This window comes from Cajanus cajan, chromosome 4 (assembly GCF_000230855.2).
Source record: "Cajanus cajan strain Asha chromosome 4, NIPB_CcT2T_4, whole genome shotgun sequence".
In the NCBI taxonomy this organism is placed as follows: domain Eukaryota; kingdom Viridiplantae; phylum Streptophyta; class Magnoliopsida; order Fabales; family Fabaceae; genus Cajanus; species Cajanus cajan.
The window spans coordinates 15,587,889-15,608,926 of record NC_138520.1 but is presented as its reverse complement, the minus strand read 5'-3'; the positions used below and the strand labels follow the sequence as shown (position 1 = coordinate 15,608,926).

The following is a 21,038-nucleotide window of genomic DNA, read 5'->3' as shown; positions in this document are numbered from 1 at the left end:
AAACAAGGGAATTCATTTCAAATAAAATGAGACTGACAATATTAATTTTTATTTTCATGAAATGAAATATTTACTTGACATGCTCATGTTTGTACATATATTTCCCTTTTTCTCATTTATGCTCCCACCTTTCCTCCAATAAGAAGGGGAAAAAATGAGTAAAATTCATTGAGAGGATTGGACAGAAGATGGAAAGAGTCATGAACAGGTTTCAACATACTAAATCTTCAATGAAATGGATTGTTACTTTCAAATACCAGCAGGGATTAGATCCTTATCAACATCAATCATCTGATCATCTGATCATCTTCCAGTTCCATCCAATGTAAAATAGGACCCTGAACATCATATTTGTTTAGTAACAAAGTCTAATTGATTTGAGGTTATTATAATGAGCATCAAATATAAACGATATACTATATGCTATATATACTTTGAAGTGTACACATAACTGGCAAAATTGTGATGACATTAACAGGTTTCCATAAAACGCTAATTGAGGAAACAAAAGTGCAAAGTATTCAATGAGAACGGAGAATATTTTATCATATTTTTTTGAAACCAACATTTTATCATATTAAAAACACAAAATGTAATTAATATATATTAGCTAGTGGTTTTAGGATCCTCAGACACTTATTATTGCATTGCACTACAGTATCAAGGTTTGCTCTAGGAAAAGAAAATAAAAGAAAAAAATAAAATAGGTTTCCTCAAAAATTAAAATTAACTTATACCCAAATTAATTTGTAGGAGTTATATTATATTACTTGAGAGAGCCATGAATACCAAAAGTCTTATCTAAATAGACTGCGGAGTGCAGAGCATGTGTTCAGTCGCATTCTTCATGGGAAAATGCAAAATAGGATTCCCTTGAGAAAGATGACTACGTAAATATAATGTGCTATGTACATGATATGGTCTATTTATAACAAGTATAAATGCCAAATTGCCAATAATATTCCCTTTTTCTTTAGAGCAAGGGTCAAAATTATTATTTCCATAGTTATTTAAAATGACTAAATTCATCAACCCTTAATAGAAGAGTGATACCTCTAGTCCATATGTATCAGCTATATATCATAACTGGATCGATCATCCATTCATCTTCCTTCTGGAACTTGATTCTAAAAGAATGATGAAAAGTGTCAAAGTAATATTAAGGTACAAACATTAACTATTATTCAACATATTCTTATCCAACAAAATAAACAAATAAAAAAAATCCACTTACTAGGTGTGTATTTGGGTGAGCATTTACAAACTCAATTTTTATGATATTTGATTTTGCATGATTGATTTTGGTTAAAATTGAGTTTGAAGTAAAATGATTTGTGCTTTGAAAGTTTAATCTCAAAACCAAGTTCGTAGTAAAAGTTAGTATGAAATTCTCAGCCCAACACAAGTTAAATAAGTGTTGCTTTTACTAAAATCACATTCAGCCTCAAAATCACATAAAAGCAGCTTTTTCCCAAACAAGATTTTTTACATAAAAATCCAGTTGAAACATCAAATGTGGGTTTGGGTTCATTGAATACCAAACCAAACACACACTAGCACAGACATCAAAAGTGGCTAGTATGGCTTCCTAGGAGCTGGAAGGGGTCAAAAACAGACCTCCAGCGCTCCAGCCTCAGATAGCCTGAGGTTAAAAGGGTTAGATGAAAGGGTGAAGTGGCTGATGCTGTGATACTGCCATAATATGCATTCAGTTACCCTTCATTAAAATGCTTCGTAGTCAATAGGTGTTTCTAGATTATATGAAAATATTCATTATTATCTTGATCATACCATAGAATAATTGAGATCATCTTTTAGGATTAGTTTCCCTATTTCATCATTATGTCTTAGAATGGTTACAATATTTTCTTATCTAATGATTTATTTCGTTTTTAGTTAGGATTATGATTGGCATAAATAAAATATAGCGCCTTAGGCTTTGTGTACATATAACCAGATTGTGATTAGTCCCAATACACAGTAAAATATATTCAAAGTCTTAAGTCTCTACTCTTTTTGTTTAGTGTTTCCTCTCTTACTACCTAAAACCCCATAATTTCAACATCTCATGACTTGTCCCATTACTAATACACTGCCTAGCTTCCTAAAATTTGGACTTCTACTTTATTTTATGATTCTACATTCATATTAGTCATCTTTCCTGTAAGAAAAACATTTTCCACTGTCCATCTTATTTTTGACCTCTAACCATTGTTGTGACATCTCATGCAAGTCCTAACACATACACATGTCTCTAATTTCTGATCTCCTCTGCCAAGCATTTTTCCAATGTGTTTTAAAAAGTCTTCCAACTGTCCTTTACTCCCTCTGGCAGTTAGAAGTGTATTCAGTCATGTTCTTCATTGCCTCTAGCCTCCATCTCCATTTCTGGACATGTTTCTGATAGGCTCAGAAATGTAAAGTTCACTGCATAATACTGTCATCGATATTGATGAACAAGGAAATGAAAAAAATAATCTGATAGAATGGTTTCTATCATCCCATGCCATAAGACTCCCCTCACCAAAGACGATCTCAAACTCTCACTGTGACTATCCTCTCCCTTATTCTTTATAACTAATTGATTACAAGTCATGCCCTTCCTTTCATGTTCTATATCAAATTTTAACGATCCAACCGTTGAATTTAAAGTTTTTAAAAAATTTGAAAATCATTTGATACTTCGTTTTATTAATTCAAATTGACGGATAATCATAAAATCATTTTATACATTGATTTGAATTAATGAAACAAAGTATCAAATGATTTTTAAATTTTTTAAAAATTTGCAAATTTGATCTATGCATTAAGAACTTTAAACAACAAAACCATAGATAACTAAAGCTTAACATCAAAAAAGCTATGCAGTTTATGCAATCATGTATAATTGGTAGATAATCAATGTCCTATTTGCAATTATATATACCATAATATAAGTTTGAGCTCATTGGCTTTTCCATAGTGCTTTAATCAACTGTTTCAAAGACATTTCTAATATAGATATTCAAATAGAAATATTGGTTACATTGTGTTAGATAAAATCAAGGGAGATAAAAATGTAATAGAGAAACTTCATTTTCATTACTACTCACAAATGAACACACGGGTTCAGAATATATAGGGAACCCACTTGAATTACAACAAAGAGAGAAAAATATAAAAATAGCTGTAAAAACAATCAGCAGAGAGAGAAACTCATGAGAGGTGGCTGGACAGATGTCCACTAAAAGATTTTGAAGATATCCTAAAGATATAACAGAATGCAAAAAGTAAATAAAGGCTAACAAACAAATATTCCCTTTTGTTGTAATTTAATATACACTAACAACCCCCTTCAAACTCAAGGTGGAGGTTTGTCACAAAAACTTCGCACATTGAGTTTGCCTCTAAGAACTTCAAAACGAGCAGTAGACAGAGGCTTAGTAAGAAGATCAACCCATTGATCTAGAGCTGGTATGTGATAAACCAGAAGTTGCTTGGAGAGAACTTTGTCACGAACAAAGAACACATCAATCTCCATGTTCTTTGTTTTGCTGTGGAAGACAGGATTGTGGGCAATGGCCACTGCACTTTGATTGTCACAGAGTAAAGTAGGTGTAGATAAGGGAACCTTAAGTTCCTACAGAAGAGCTTGAATCCAAGTTAACTCAACAGAAGCTTGAGCTATACTACGGTATTCAGCTTCTGTGCTGTGCTGGATCGAGCAATAACTCGCTGTTTCCTGGACCACCAAGATATCAAATTAGGTCCAAAAAAGATAACACAACCAGAAGTGGACCTCCTGTCATCAATATCAGAGGCCCAATCAGCATCACATAAAGCAGTAAGAGAGATGGGACCACCTACGACAGCAACTTGCATATGAAGACCATAAGTGAGTGTGCCTTTTAAATACTTTAGGATTTGTTTGACAGTCACCTAGTGAGAGTCAAGAGGATTAACCATGAATTGACAAACTTTGTTAACAGCAAAACTGATTTCAGGTCTTGTGAGTGTAGCATACTGTAAGGCACCAACAACAAATCTAAAAAGAGTGGGATCATGAAAGAAGTCATTCCCGGACTTGGACAATTTGCAGTTAGAGAACATAGGAGAAGGAGCAGCATGAGCTTCAGCCATATTGGTTTTAAACAGAAGGTCCCGAATGTACTTGCTCTGAGTCAGAACCAGAGATTTTTCAAGCAAGTATTTAACGTCAGTACCTAGAAAGTAATCCAAGCTTCCCAATTGCTTCAAAGAAAATATGGAGTCAAGTTGATTGGTGATTTGGTGAATGAGGGAAGAAGAGCTGCCAGTGATAATGATGTCATCCACATAAACCAAAATAAAGATGGTATGAGTTTGATGTTTGTACCAAAACAGAGATGGATCACACTTACTAGCTTGAAAACCAAATTGAGTGAGAGTCAATTTCAATTTGTCAAACCACTGTCGAGGGGCTTGTTTCAAGCCATAGAGAGCGTTGTTGAGCTTGCAAACTAAATTCTTATTCTCAGCTTCAAAGCCAGGAGGCTAAACCATGTAAATAGTTTCTTCTAAATTGCCATTCAGAAAGGCATTATTTACATCCAGCTGAAATAAGTCCCAGTTATAGGTGAGAGCAAGAGTGATAATGATTCTAATAGTGATAGGTTTAATAACAGGAGAAAATGTCTCATGAAAATCAAAGCCATGCACTTGATGAAAACCTTTTGCAACCAGCCGAGCTTTAAGGTTATTTATAGAGTCATCAACATTTTCCTTAACTCTGAAAACCCATTTACAACCAACTGCTTTTTGATCAGATGGCAAGGAAACTAAATCCCAAGTATGGTTGTGCATTAAGGCAGTGTATTCTTGTTGCATAGTAGAGAACCAATTAGGATCAGCAAGAGCTTGCTTAACATTTTTAGGTTCACTATGAGCCAAGAACAGAGATGGATGTAATCGAGGATTATGAAATCCAGATTTAGACCGGGTTTGCATGGGATGGTTATTAATGGTTCTAGGAATACTTGTAGTGTCAGTAGAAGAGGTAGGAGGAGATACATTATGTGAGGAAGACTCATGAGATGAAGGAGACACATTATGTGAAGAAGACACTGTGGGAGTGGTTGATACACCTGGATCACCAACTTGAGAAGACAGAGGAAGCTGCTGTGAGAAAACAGGAGAAGTACTGCAAGGAGAAGACAAATCCGGATTGAGAGTGAAGTATGGACATGGAGAGACATTTTGAGTAGGACTTGGCTGAAACAAATCTGTGTAAGGAAACCTATGTTCATTAAAAATGACATCTTTTGAAATGTAAATTCTGCTAGAAGAAGAGAGACATTTATAACCTTTGTGAGAGTTTGAGTATCCCAGAAAAACACACTCCAGGGATCTGAAATGAGGTTTATGACTGGCATATGGTCTTAAGAAAGGAAAACAAGCACAACCGAATGTTCTTAAGAATTTGTAATCAGGTGATTTGTTGAATAAAACAGTGAAAGGAACATCAAAATTTAATGCTGCAGTTGGCAATCTATTGATAAAATAAACTGTAGTGGTAAAGGCAAAATCCCAAAATTGCAGAGGTAAGGAGGCATGATGAAGAAGGGTGAGGCCAATTTCAACAATATGTCTATGTTTCCTTTCAACCAAACCATTTTGATGATGTGTGTGGGGACAAATTAATCTATGTTCTATTCCATTTGTGGCAAGAAATGAAGTAAAGGGTCTATATTCCCCTCCCTAATCAGATTGAACACTTTTAATTTTGGTGTTGAATTGAAGTTCAGCCATAGCCTTAAATTGTTGAAAAATAGAGAGAGTTTCAACTTTTTATTTTAAGGGATATATCCAGGTGTATTTAGAGAACACATCAATGAAGGCAACATAGTAAATATAACCAGAAAAAGATGTAATATGGGATGGTCCCCACAAATCAGTGAAAATTAAATCCAAGGGAGCAGAATATACAGTTTGAGAGGCAGAAGAAGGAAGTCTACGAGACTTTCCAACACAACAAGATGAGAAAAATTCAGTAACATAAGTATTTGATGGAAGAAGGTTACATTGTGTAAGAACAAGCTTAAGAACATGAGAATTAGGATAACCTAGCCTAGTATGCCACATAGTGGAAGAGCTATATACATCATAACTTTTATTTAAATTGATATTATCTAAGACTGTAGGGGTTGTAGATGAGACAGCAGACTGAGAGGACATTTCAGCTGAAGAAGAGACCAATGCTGAGGGATTTTGGAGCTTTAGATTTGGAAAAGAATAAAGCCCATCAGCACCAACAATACCTTGAAGAAGAACCTCATTGGTTTCCTAAGATTTGACAAAACAATGATCAGCATGAAACTCAAAGAAAACACAATTGTCTTTAGCAAACTTACTAACACTCAACAGATTTTTGGTGATAAGGGGAACATGAAGAAGATTATTCAGCTGAAACTTAAATTGAGAGTTAATATGAGATAAAAAGAAGGAAGAACCAGAACCATTGATTTGCAAACCTTGACCATTTCCTATGAAGATTTGATCTGGACCATCAAAATGCTCTAGCTGATGGATGTTCTGAGGCTCACCAGTAACATGAAACGAAGCACCAGAATCAGGAATCCATGAAGAATGAGTACATGCTTGAGAAGAGGTATTAGCAATCATAGCACTTGGTGTGACATTGGCATGAGCATCTTGGCTGGGCTGTTTCTGATTGGGATTCACCCAAGTGTTGGAGGCTTTAAGGTTTGAAGAAGGGGTGACCTGCACAGGCTGCAATGTGGTAGGATCATACAGAACAAGGGATTCTGTAGGTTGATAATTAATATCAACTCTATAGAAACAAATATTGGCAGTATGGCCATACTTGAAGCAAATCGACTACCGGCCTCTGCCCGAACCTCGACCACCGCGACGTCCACTGTTACCACTACCTCTATCTCTAAAAGATCCACCACTGAAACTGCCACGAGAATAACCCTGAGTGTAATTAATAGAAGGAGAGAAAGATTGCTTACGGAACTGGTTAGCTCGTGACTCATGTGCAAGGAGAAGAGCTTCCACTTCAGCAATATGAGGGGTGACGAACTTGCTTTCAATAACAGAGACCACAGGTGCATACTCTTGAGGCAGACCTTCAAGAACAACATCAACATATTCTTCAAGTGACACAGGACTCCCAACTCCAGCAAGTTCATCAGCAATGTTTTTTATTTGAGTCAAAAAGTCACGCATGGATTTACCATCAAGAGTGGTGGAACACAAATCAGTGCGTAGTTGACGTGCACGTGCCTTGGTTTGAGTATGAAAATACTCATGAACTTTGTCCCACACTTGATAAGAATGAACGGAGCCAATGACACGTGAGAGGATGGTCTTCGAGAGCGTCGATTGCAGCCATGTGAGAAGCATTTGATCCTGGACTTCCCAGGTTTCATATGCTGGATTAACGATATCAGAATCACGATCAGCATTGGTCAAATACCGAGGTGGGATTTGCGGATTAACCACAAACCGTTGAAGTTTGTGGGACTTGATGGCTGGTTCAATCTGCTGCCTCCAGTGAAGGTAATTCGAATCATCAAGTTTTTCAGCTATGGAGTTGGAGAAAAATTGTGAAAAGGGAGAGAGATTATTTGAAGTTGCCATAGAAGAGATGAAGAAGAAAAATTAGGGTTCTGGTGGAGGATCAGAAAGCTCTGATACCATGTTAGATAAAATCAAGGGAGATAAAAATGTAATAGAGAAAATTCATTTTCATTACTACTCAAATGAATACACGGGTTCAGAATATATAGGGAACCCACTTGAATTACAACAGAGAGAGAAAAATATAAAAATAGCTGTAAAAACAATCAGCAGAGAGAGAAACTCATGAGAGGTGGCTGGACAGATGTCCACTAAAAGATTCTGAAGATATCCTAAAGATATAACAGAATGCAAAAAGTAAATAAAGGCTAACAAACAAATATTCCTTTTTGTTGTAATTTAATATACACTAACACATTGATACACAAACACTCTCACACACAGAGAAACACACCGACAAACACACAATGACACATATACACACAAAGACATGCACACACCTAAACACAAACACAAACACAAACACAAACACAAACACAAACAGGCAGAAATACATACACACAAAAACACTCACACCTAACCCCACACACAAACACATACACAGAGATACCCACACTCAACCCCACACAAAAACACAAATACAAACACAGACATAGACACATGCATACTCAAACACAAAAACACAAAAACACAAAAAAAACACGCATACATAGACACACACTCACAAGGGCAAACACAATCACAAGCACACACAAAAACACACACACACAGCGAAGCACACCACACAAATAGACATGCACAAGCACATGCACATGTACATACAAACACACACCCATACAGACACACAAACATAGACACACAGAAACACACAGACACATACACATAGGGACACACAGACGCACACAAACAAACATATACATAGATAGATAGTTACAACACACACACATAGACACAAACAAAATTGACACATAGACATATACATGCACACACACATAGACATGCGCACACATACAAACACACATAGACATATACACACAAAGACACAGGCACACACACATAAAAACACGCATAAATACCCAAATACACACACAAATAGACATACACATAGACATTAACACACACAAACAAAGAAACTCTCACATAGACACATAGAATCAAACAAACACACATAAATACACAGACACACATAGACCCAAAGACCCAAACATTGGCAAACAAACACAAATAAACGCAGACACAAAGAACCATACACACAGAAAATCACAAATAGACATATACACAGACACACACAAAAGTAAACACAAACACAAACAAAGATAGACAAAGTCACAAACACAAACACACAGACTCACACACATACATAACCACACAAACACAGAGAGAGACACCATAAAGAAAAACACACATACATAAAGAAAAACACACATAAAGTTACAAAGACACACACAGACAAAGACACTTGCACACAGATAGACATAGAGACACACAAACACACACATACACACCTACAAGCACACACACACATAGACACTAACAGACACACTAACACCCAAACACACATATAGTCATAAATACAGATACCCTCACACGCATAGAGACACAAAACGATAAACACACACAAAGACACAAATGCACAGATACACGAAAAGACAACCAGACACCTAAACGCAAACAAAGACATAGAGACACACATAGGCACATACAGGCACAAACACATACACATAGAGACACCAAAACCAAACCACGCAAAAACACAAACGTAAACACAGACACAAACATACTCACACACTCTCAAACAAAAAAGACAAACACCCAAACACAGACACACACACACAGAAATACACACACAAACACATACAAACATACACAAACAAAAAATTAACATAAACACACAAAAAGACATAATCACGCAAATTGGGTATTAGAGAATAAATAATAAATACTTTTATTAGTTGTTGTATTCAGTTAGTTTTCTGTTTTAGGTCTTGTTAATTCTCTATATATGTAACTGTACAGCACAATGTGCATTTCAATTTTTCAATAATATTCTCTTGTAAAATCTGTTTCTCCTATATGGTATCATTGTGAGCTCGGTGCGATCTTGGGCTAGTTCACGTTTCTCTTGCGTTTCTATCGCCGTCGTTTCCCTCGCTGCCGCGTCACGCCCCTTTATTGTCACCTCCTCTCAATGAAGCGTTTTCTCTTGCCATCGTATCCTCTTGCTGTTATTTCCCTTGCCGTCGCGTCACGCCCTTTTGTCGTCGCTCTTTCTTGACGAAGCGTTCCTTCTTGCTGTTGCGTTCTCTCGACGAAACTATTGCTATTGCTTTCATCGTTGTTTTCTCTCGTCGCTGCATCGTGCTTTTTTCGTTGTCTTCTCTCGACGAAGCGATTCTCTCGCCTCGTGTTCTGTGTGTTTTCTTTGAGTGTGATTATTCAATTTGTGTTCCCCTATTGAGGTGTTGTTTTTCTCCTTCTTTCTCTTTGATTCTTGAAATTACTCTTCTGTATCTTCAATTGCATTCCAATGGCTTCCGCTTTTGCAAACTCCACTCAAGCTTCTGGCAGTATACTAAAACTTTCTCTCAAAATGTCACCTACAAACTTGATGAGAAAAACTTCATGACCTGGCAGCAACAAGTCACTACTGTCATTCGTGCTCATGATCTTGAGCATTTTTTTGTCAATCCAAAGATTCTGATGAAGTATCTCACCAGTGAGGATCGTGATGAAAATACTGTGAATCCTGAGTACACAACATGGGACCGTAAGGACTCACTCTTGTTCTCTTGACTCCTGACCATGTGACACCCTTACTACCCCAACACATATATATTGTAATAATGTAAATAAACTAAAGAATAATTTTCAACCCCTAATTCTTCCCAAAACCTGTTGCCAATTTTAGTATTTTGGAACGGCCCGTTCTGGGCTACTAAATCACCCTCGTTTTAGTAGTTTGGAATGGTCCATTCTGGGCTACTAAATTACCCCTATTGGGCTTTTGGCCCTCATAGAATCTGTGAAAATCGGGCTGTTACAATACTCCCCTCCTTTTAGAAATTTCGTCCCCGAAATTCACCTGAAAACAGAAATAGGTAGGCTCCTCGCATCTTGTTTTCTAATTCCCATGCAACCTCACTACCTTACTCATGTACAACTCTAACAATCTCACCAAGGAATGTCTATTATGAACGAGGGTAAGGCAAGTAAACTTGGTGAGTCTATTCACTATAACCCAAAAAGAATCAAATTTCATAATCATATTAGGCAAGCCTACAACCAAAGTTTATCTACACACCATTTCACTTCCAAAATGGGATGTCTAAAGGCTGCAAAAGTCTTAAAGAATTCTAGCATACTAAACATGAGTACACAAATTACTCTACTCCTCTCTTCACCTTAGGCCACTATGCTTCCGCTGCGCCATTTTGATACATCTCAGTAGCTCCTAAATGAATGCTAAGAGTACTCCTATGTCCTTCTTCTAAGATCATCTTTCTTAATTCGAGATTACTAGGCACCCAAATTTTGTTCTTGCACCATCAAAACAATGTCAATTCCTACTTAGAAAAAGTTATCTATACCCCTACCAATCTTCCCCACTTGGTTCACTAAGAAAGGATCTGACTCTTGGTTTCTCTAATCTCATCCATTAACTCACTAGTCACTTTCAATATACCCAATTCCATGCTCCTAAGGGTAAGCTCGCTCACCAAGCTTAAGTATCTAAATTCTTCAATCAAATCCAACCTTTAAATCATCAAATTTGATAGATCAATGATCATCATAATCAAGGCATCTGCTATTGCACATATATATGATATTTCAAAAAGAAATAGTCCCATATTGCTTGGTCCACCTAAATGTAGAGCCTTTTTATATTAAAGTGCTCCTTATACTTCCAAAGAGGCAAGTAATGGGTGGTGGGCTCGCCCACGTGAGAGTGGGCCTTGTGAGCCTATTGTAGTTCAAATATGTCGATTTTCCCCCCTGCACGTGCAATAATAAGATCCGGAAATATTTTTATTTTTGATTACATTAAATTTTTCTTAAAATTAATTAAAGAAATCTTATCTGAATATGACCGTTTTTCCATTTCAAAATTCAAACTTGATTCTGTTTTGAAAATCGATCAAATCTTATCACTAAAAAGTCATATTAGTTTTCTTTAATTATACATATTTATTTTCTTGATTAATTCGGGTTAATTTTCTTAATTGTTGGATCCTATTAGGGTTTCTGAGACTCTATACATAGAGGCCTCCGGCACGTCATTTAATAATCACCCGAATACCTCTCTCTTTTCTCTCTGAGTTCTCGTAATCTTCAATCGCCAGTTCTGCTCCTCAGATCACTAAGACGACCCTGTTGTATCCTGGGGGCTTGCGTGTATCCCGCGAATAAGTCCTTAAGGTCAGTTCCATCACACGCCTCAGGGGAACTTTACTAACGTGGTTGTTCAATTTTTCAGGTTCTTCTTAGCTGCGTCTACCGTTTAAATTACAACAATCTTAAGGACTTAATATGGCTGACACATCAAACAACGCTACCGCTATCACTACTGTCGTCCCCCCACCCGCGACAATCACCACGTATGCAAAGACCTTACCTAATGTCTCCAAATAAGGCCTAGACGTGTTTTTTGATAGCCTTGGATTTATTTTTGGACTTGGCAAGGTTTAGGCCCAAGTGGAGGGCACCTAGGTTGCATGGTCTTATCATGCACCTAGATGTAGCTTAACCAAACCCAAATATTCTATCCTTGGCCACCAAGTAGCATCTAGGGTTAATTTAGGTTTCATTTGAAGTGTATTTGGCTTGCATTTTTCAGCCAAACACTATCAAATGTAACCCTAAATGCATCATCCTTTCTATAAATACCCTAGGCTAGCAACCTTGTAAATACTTTGGAAATTAATATAGAGTGAGCCTTTTGTGCCTTTATATTTTCCTTAGTCTCCCTTGGCTATTTTCAGCCAAACCCTACCGATCTCCACCTTGAGAGAAAAACCCTAGAAGTGGCCTTCAACTACCTTGGAGTGAGCCAAACCTAGAGTACCCCTTTCAAACCTTTCATCAAACACTTCATCCACACTCTCCATTTTCACCCATTCCACCATATTCCTTCTCTAAACTAGACGCCACCCTTGAAGGACTTGATCCAAGGAGTCAAGGTGTCCTCACATTGATTAACCATTCCATCAATACAAGCAAGGATGCCATCATGTGGTATCTAGAGCCTTGGTTCTTCAAGGGTAACATTTTCTTTGTCTCTTGTATTTTTGGTCATGTCATGTCTTTCTTCAATGTCTTCTAAGTTGTGCTTAAATGAGTCATCATATTGCCATATTTTGATGATCCATAAATCTCCTTTCATGTGTTGATTCATACCATATCTTCCTTGTGAATCATCTTGGCATTTTTAGGCTTTCTTATTTAGGTTCTTGCCATTTTTCTTTAAATTTGAGTTGCTGGAAAATTTTGGCCTGCATGGTATAATGATGTTTTTTATTTTATAATCCATCCGGTTTTGTCATAAGTTTGTCTCCTTTGAACTACCTTGAAAGAAATTCCAAGTTTTTATGCTTAGACATTGAAATGAACAAAAAAATGACATGCATGCCACTTGTTTGATGAAATGACCGTTAATCTTTGATGTGCTTTAGAGAGTCAATCATGCATGCTAATTAGTTCTAGCATGTTCCATATCACTTAAATATCATGTGTGATTAACTTCTTTGCACATTCTTACTTGAAAAATTTTCGACCATACCAATAATCTTGAATATTTCTTGTGCAGTTGACATGCCTACATGGTGTTTGATGATTTGAGCATGAAAGTAACTTTTATGTGCATATTTTTGCTGCTGGATATTGCACATTAAAACCTTAAGAAAGACACTCAAATCTTGTCTCATTGAGCTATTGAAAGTTATTAAGGGGCTACTCCAAGAACTTGCTAATCAAACCAACAAACACAAGTGTAAAACCCAAGTAAAGGATAAATATAAATTCAAAAAAAAGGAGAAAGAGTGGCTGGACTTTTGGGACATCAAAACCACACCCAAGCCAAGTGTAAAAAATAACAAAATCAAAAGAATCAAAGACAAAAGAAAAAGGGAACCTTTGCTAGAATTGTGGAGTTTTGGACCAAATTTTCATACCTTGGCACTTGGAGTTATTCTTGGACTATTGGACAAGCTTAATGGCCAAATGAGACATTTAATCAAACATGTTAAGTGCATTACTTTCTTTTAAGCCTACTTGATAAATTCTATTCTAGTGCCATTCTAGGGCTTATTCTTTTGTGTGCTTGCCTTTCTTAATGTGCCTTAATTTTAGTTTTGTGTCTTCTTTCTACTCTTAAGTTTGTCTCATCAATTCCACTTGAGTTTAGTCTTTTTAATTGTGCCTTTTTAGTTTTTCTTCCTTGGCCTCTTGTACTCTTGAGTTTTGGTTTCTTCTTGACCTAGGTGAGGAAAACTTATAAACACTACACACTCTCTTGGTGGATTGAGTGGAGGGGCTGTCTGAATTGTGTTCAAGGTGCTTTGGAGGATCACACCAAATCAAAAAGTGCATACACCATTGAAAGGCTAACCTTGGGTGTTCCTTGTGAAGGGGTGGAGAATTGAAGACTTGAAAATTTGTCCTACTTGTTTCTTTTTGTTCAATTTTCAGCCTCTTGTGTTTTGGCCTTTTTATTTCATTCATTTTGGTTTGTAATTGGCTTCTTTAAACCTCTTAGTTTTTGGGTAATTCGAGTAGTGCTTGTGGGAGTGGCTTGAATACCACCAAGGTCACTTCAAGCTCTCACCCTAGGGAATCCAACTAGCACATGCTTTAATTGTCCTATTGCATGCTTTATAGCTTTGGTAGTATAACTGCTTAGGTTCTTTATTCTTGTTTTGTTTTAAAAGGCTACAAGTTGCCTACTAGGGTTCGTGCACACACACACTTAACCTTTATGCAAGATTGTTTTGTAAGAAAGGTATACGGAGGCTTAGTGATTTTTACTTGAAAAGGCTTGGTTATTAAGTGATTCTTAGTAGTCCACCTCCCTTGATAGTTCAATTTGTGCACTTAGGCCTCCAAATACTAGTCTTACACTTAAGGAAAATTCATTTGTGAAAATCCTTTATTACTCACTCTTTATAAAAATCTTCAAACTCTTTTGAGAAAACCTTTCTTGAACAAAGATGAGTGATCATTCATATCATTCTAGTGTGCATAACTCTTATAGTAGAAGACCTAGTATTAGGGATGAACTTAGGGAATTAAAGGAGTACATAAGAAAAAAAGAAGAGGAAAACACAAGAAGGGAAGAAGAGCTTAGGAAGAGAGAAAAAGAAAATGTAAAGAATAATAAGGAAATAAGAAATTTACTTGCAAAATTGGTTGTAGACACTAGTGGATCCAAACCTAGGGTTGTTCCAACTAGGTCTCAAATAGTATGCATGAGGAAGAAACTACAAAAAGAGAGGAAGAACTTAGGAGAGAGGAAAAAGAAAAGAAAATACAAATAAAGAAAGAAAAAAATAAGAAAAGTATAGAGAGAGTTGAAGAGTGGTTAGAAAAAGAAAAACAACAAAAAATACTCTTAGAGAAGAGTAAGGAGGATAATATTTCTTCTAAAGAGCTTATGCTTAAAGAAAGTCACTTTACCATTGAAAATGATTTAAAAAAGACTCTCTTTATTCATCAAGACCTTAACTCTTTCTCTCATGTTACCACTAGTCATGAAGTGGAGATTCAAAAACAAATCCCTTTTCAAGAAAAAGAATCTCAACTTCAAGAATTAGTGAAGAAGAATTGGACTTCACTTAGTCCCACTTCTTGTGCTACTTCCTTGGTGGTGCCCATGGTAGACAAGTCTTCTTTCTTTAAGACTCCTTCTACTTTAGTTCTCTTCATAAAGCACCCAAATTTTGGTTTGTATGGTTTGTTGGATACATCTCATGGTGTCATATTTTGTATTTTTTATCTCGAGGGAAGTTCAAACTTATTTGAACTTAACTTGGCTATTTCCCTACAAGACAAACTTAGATTATATGAGTCTTCTAGACTCCTCTTAACACCCTTTTCTCATATGTATCTAACAAATAATGCAACACAAAGTTGTTTAGGTAATTTTTTAGTTAAGTTTTCTTTATTTTCCAAGACATACCTAGGTCACTACATTGGGTACCTCCAACATGATATTTTTAGGACTAATTCTTTAGTGTGCTATAATTTTAGTCCTTTTACCTTTTTAGGCTTTAGTTATACACCTAGAATTCATCATGGGGAGGATCCTATCCTTAGCATTAGAGAGTCAAGTCCTTTTAGTTTAGAAAATCTTTTTAGCATTTTTAGTGGAACTCCTATTGGGATGCACTTTCCATTTATATCATATATATTGCCTCTAATGCTTATTTTTATGTTTTTATTGGTCATGATGTCCACCATGAATAACCTCTTAATTTGAGGTCAAATCCTTTTCAAGAAGGAGGGAATGATGGAATCACACTAAGGCCAATAAGACCAAGAGGTGATATATTGAAGGAGACAAGAGGAATGAGTTAGTTTTGAAAACCATAAGAGGAGTGGGCTTACTTTTGGGCTTAGCTCCTACGTTTTTTTTAGTATATGATTTTATTCCTATTTTACCCTTGTCTTTAATTTCCTATTTTTACCCTTGTATTTTGGGTACCTTAGACATAGGGATGGTAAAGTGGGCTATGGCCCGCGGGCCGGCCCGTTAGCCAGGCAAAAATTGGCGGGCCGAGCCCATCATTTCAACTCGCCAACCTGCCAAGCCCGCCCCACCAAGCCCGCCAACCCGCCGGGCCAAATAGCGGGCCGGCCCACCACAACCCACCGGCTCACATATATATATTTTTTAAATTGAATTATTTTTATGTTTATTTTATTTTGATGTAGAAGATAAGGATGAAGATGATCAAGAAAAAAAGTAGAGACATCTTCTAAGAGAGCTTCTAATATTCTTAAAATAAAAATTTAAAGTTAATTAATTGTATTTAAACTTATTTTGTGAACTATCAAAAAATTTAGTTGTGTAAGTTTATAATTTGGTTTTGATTTTGGTGTAAATGGACTAATTTCTATTTGATTTTGTTCTAAGTTTTGAATTTGTTTTTTTTGAACATATATTATGTACAATATGTATGCATTTTTAATTTCATATGGTTATATTTATTTATTTGTAGCAAATTTTTTTTATTTGAACATAAAATATATTTTTTTTCCATTTTTTTAATTTTTATTTTTGTATGCGGGCTGGCCCGCCAACCCGGAAGCCCGTCCTTAGGCGGGGCGGGCCAGCATCTCCAGCCCATTTTACGTTGGCGGCCCGGCCTAGCCCGACCCGTTTTTGGCGGGCCAAAACGGGCCGGACTGGCCCATTTTGCCATCCCTACTTAGACATAGGATTTATTTATCTTGTATTTCCTATTTTACCCTTGTATTTTGGGGTGTCTTAGTTATAGGATTTATTTTTACTTGTATTTCTCATTTTACCCTTGTATTATGGGATGCCTTAGATTATAGGATTTTATTTTATAGCTAGGGTATTTTATTAGGGAGAGAAAATAAGACCTAGACATGTTTTTTCATAGCCTTGGATTTATTTTTGAACTTGGCAAGGTTTAGGCCCAAGTGGAGGGCACCTAGGTTGCATGGTCTTATCATGCACCTAGATGTAGCTTAACCAAACCCAAAGATTCCATCCTTGGCCACCAAGTAGCATCTAGAGTTAATTTAGGTTTCATTTGAAGTGCATTTGGCTTGCATTTTTCAGCCAACCACTCTCAAATGTAACCCTAAATGCATCATCCCTTCTATAAATACCCTAGGCTAGCAACCTTGTAAATACTTTGAAAATTAATATAGAGTGAGCCTTTTGTGCCTTTATATTTTCCTTAGTCTCCCTTGGCTATTTTCGGCCAAACCCTACCCATCTCCACCTTGAGAGAAAAATCCTAGAAGTGGCTTCAACTACCTTGGAGTGAGCCAAACCTAGAGTACCCCTCTCAAACCTTTCATAAAACACTTTATCCACACTCTCCATTTTTGCCCATTCCACCATATTCCTTCTCTAAACTAGACGCCACCCTTGAAGGACTTGATCCAAGGAGTCAAGGTGTCTTCACATTGATCAATCATTCCATCAATGCAAGCAAGGATGCCATCACACACACACGGATACAAACACACAAAAATACAGACACACACATAAAGACACCTAGACACACACAAGCACAAAAACACAAAAACTCACACACATAAAGGCACACAAACACACACAAAGACACAAGCACAAAAACACACAAAAACTCACTCACAGACAAAGCTACATACAGACACATACACGCATAAACACATACACACAAAACACCCAAACTTAACCACAAACATACACATAGACACAAACATACTCACACACAAACAAAAAGACAAACACACACAAACACAAACATAGGCACACAAACATACACACAAGCAAACAAACACATACGCACACACGAACAAAAAATCAACATAAACACACAAAAAGACATAGTCACGCAAACTAGGGAACATATATAGGGTTTTCTTACCCTATACTTTTCCCATGATGAATAAAACATGCATTGAATCATAACCGTCTTTACATTTCAACATCAAGCTTGGGCATAATCATAAAAGGATGTTATACCATATTCATCATTTGGCAATTAAAACACTCATCATGTAAATGTAGCATACACACACAAAGGCACACAAAAACACACAGTTTGACACACGCTCACAAAAAATATACAAACAAACACATAAACATAAAAAAGACATACACAAAGACTCACATGTAGACACACAAACACTCACACGTAGACACTCACATAAACAAAGACACAAAAAAACACACATAGAGACACACATAAACAAAGACACAAAAAACACACATAGAGACACACATACAACACTCACAAACTCATAGACACACACAAACATAAACAAACACACATACCCACAAACAGACATACACATAGACGCATGCAAACAACACACATGAAAACGCATAGACAGACAAACAAACACATGCACACACAAATACGCACAAAGAGATGCACATACACAAACTTAAACACACATAGAAATATAGACACACAGAGACACATGCATACAAAAACTACACAGGCACACACACGAATACACACACAAACACAGACACACACATAAAGACGGACACCTAAACACACATAAACACAAGGACACAAAGACACACACATAGAGGTACACAAACACAAAGACAAGCACAAAATACACACACAAAGAGTGACTGACACAAAAAAACACATACTTACACAAGCACGCACATAAACACACACATAAAGGCACATAGACACACATAAGCACAAAGAAAGACAAAAACTCATACACATAGAGGAAAACAAACACATACAAAGAGTGATTGAGACAAACAAATAAACATAAAGAAACACACACAGACACAAACACAAATATAGGCACAAACACGCATAACAACGCGTAGACACACTTATAGACATAGAAAGGCACCTAGACACACACACACACTTAGACACAGAAACACACCCATACACACAAAGACAGAGACACACAAACAGACAAACTGAGGGACACATACACACACAGAAGAAACACATGCAAACACACACATAGACACATAAACAAAGACATACTAACAGACACAAACACACATACACATAGTCACAAATACACAAACACTCACATGCGTAGAGACACACACGACAAAGACACACAAGCACAAATACATAGAAAGACATCTGAACACCTAAATGCAAACATAAACAAATAGAGACAAACACAAACACAAACACATACAGGCACGAACACAAACACAAATATACAGAGACACCCAAACCCAACCACACAAAAATACAAACATAAACACACACACAAACAAAAAAACAAACACAGACACAAACACAAGCACATAGAATAAACACACACATAAGCAAACACATACACACACATACAAACACATAAAAAACCTACATAAACACACAAAAAGACAAACACACAAACATAAGCAAACACATACACACACATACAAACACATAAAAAACCTACATAAACACACAAAAAGACAAACACACAAACATAGACAATAGCACAAACATACATATACTAATAAACATGAACGCCAAGCCACCCACAAAAAATAGATAAACAAATAAACACACAAATACACACACACAAAGACATGCATAAGCACAGACATAGACATAATCACACAAATACATAGACACTCATGCACAAACAAACACAACCACATGCAAATACACACAGAAACACAAACAAAAACACCTAAACACACAGTGAGACATACACATACAAATGCACATACATCCAAACACACACAAAGGCATAGACATAAACTTACAAACTCACAAACACAGACAAAGATACAGACACACATACACACATACAAATAAACACAAACAAAGCCATACACAAACAAATACACGGATACATTCACACACAGAAGGACAAACACATTGACACAAGCACAAATACACAAACACATAGACACACGCACACATAAAGAGAGAGAAACACATAGACAGACACAACCATACATAAAAACAAAAACACAAACACCTAGACACACACAGACAGACATACACAAACACTCATAAGCATACACAAAGATAAACATGCACACACATATAGACACACAAAGACTCAAACAAACACACACTAAGAAACACAAACACACACAAACAAACGTAGTCATACAAACACACACAAACACACACAAACACTCATAAGCATAGAGACACACACCGCCAAACACACAAAGATACACATACACACCTACACACCACAAATCAAGGGACAACATGTGCATGTCTTAATGAGCTTGAAACAATACACTAAAACCAAAATGAATGTTTAAATTAGTGTCGGTCACACAAAACCATATGATAATGAATAACTATTAAAGCAAGCATAAGATAAATTGCACCATCAAAATTGAGAAAAGGATATGAATTTATACCAACAACTGCCAATATTTTATTTCTGAATTTCATAACAAGGTAGTTAGCCCTAAACCATTGCTCCATCCCTGCTTCTATGAATCTTGGAACTACATTCAAGGAAAAACAAACATAACAAAAACTTTTTTAAATACTATTAAAAGAAAATATAATTCTCTCAACAATAAAATTCTAGGACAAACAGTTTTTACTTCCCATAGTAACAACATAATCTAGGAGAAATTATACCATTGAAATGAAGGCATAGTAATGAGACCGTAGACATTGATCCATTGATGCTTCAAAAGTCAAGAAGCTATAATTAAGTAAACACAAAATAATATCAAAACTTATTAATATATTTAGTATTGTGCAATGCAACCCTAAAATTTGCTAATAAATCACCATAGCCATCTACCTTTCATGAGTTCCTCCCTCAGGATCAGA

General features: G+C 36.3%; 1 protein-coding gene across 1 annotated transcript; it reads right to left on the bottom strand.

Moving 5' to 3' along the window:
* Positions 1-3,340: 3,340 nt before the first annotated feature.
* Positions 3,341-7,623, bottom strand: LOC109791608 (retrovirus-related Pol polyprotein from transposon RE1). Its single transcript, XM_083073410.1, has 8 exons — positions 6,993-7,623; positions 6,842-6,937; positions 6,373-6,782; positions 5,944-6,300; positions 4,567-5,715; positions 3,967-4,512; positions 3,673-3,918; positions 3,341-3,619 (listed from the first exon to the last, which is right to left on the bottom strand). Exons 1-8 carry the CDS (start codon positions 7,621-7,623, stop codon positions 3,341-3,343), a joined length of 3,714 nt encoding a protein of 1,237 aa, XP_082929536.1.
* Between the last annotated feature and the right edge of the window lie 13,415 nt (positions 7,624-21,038).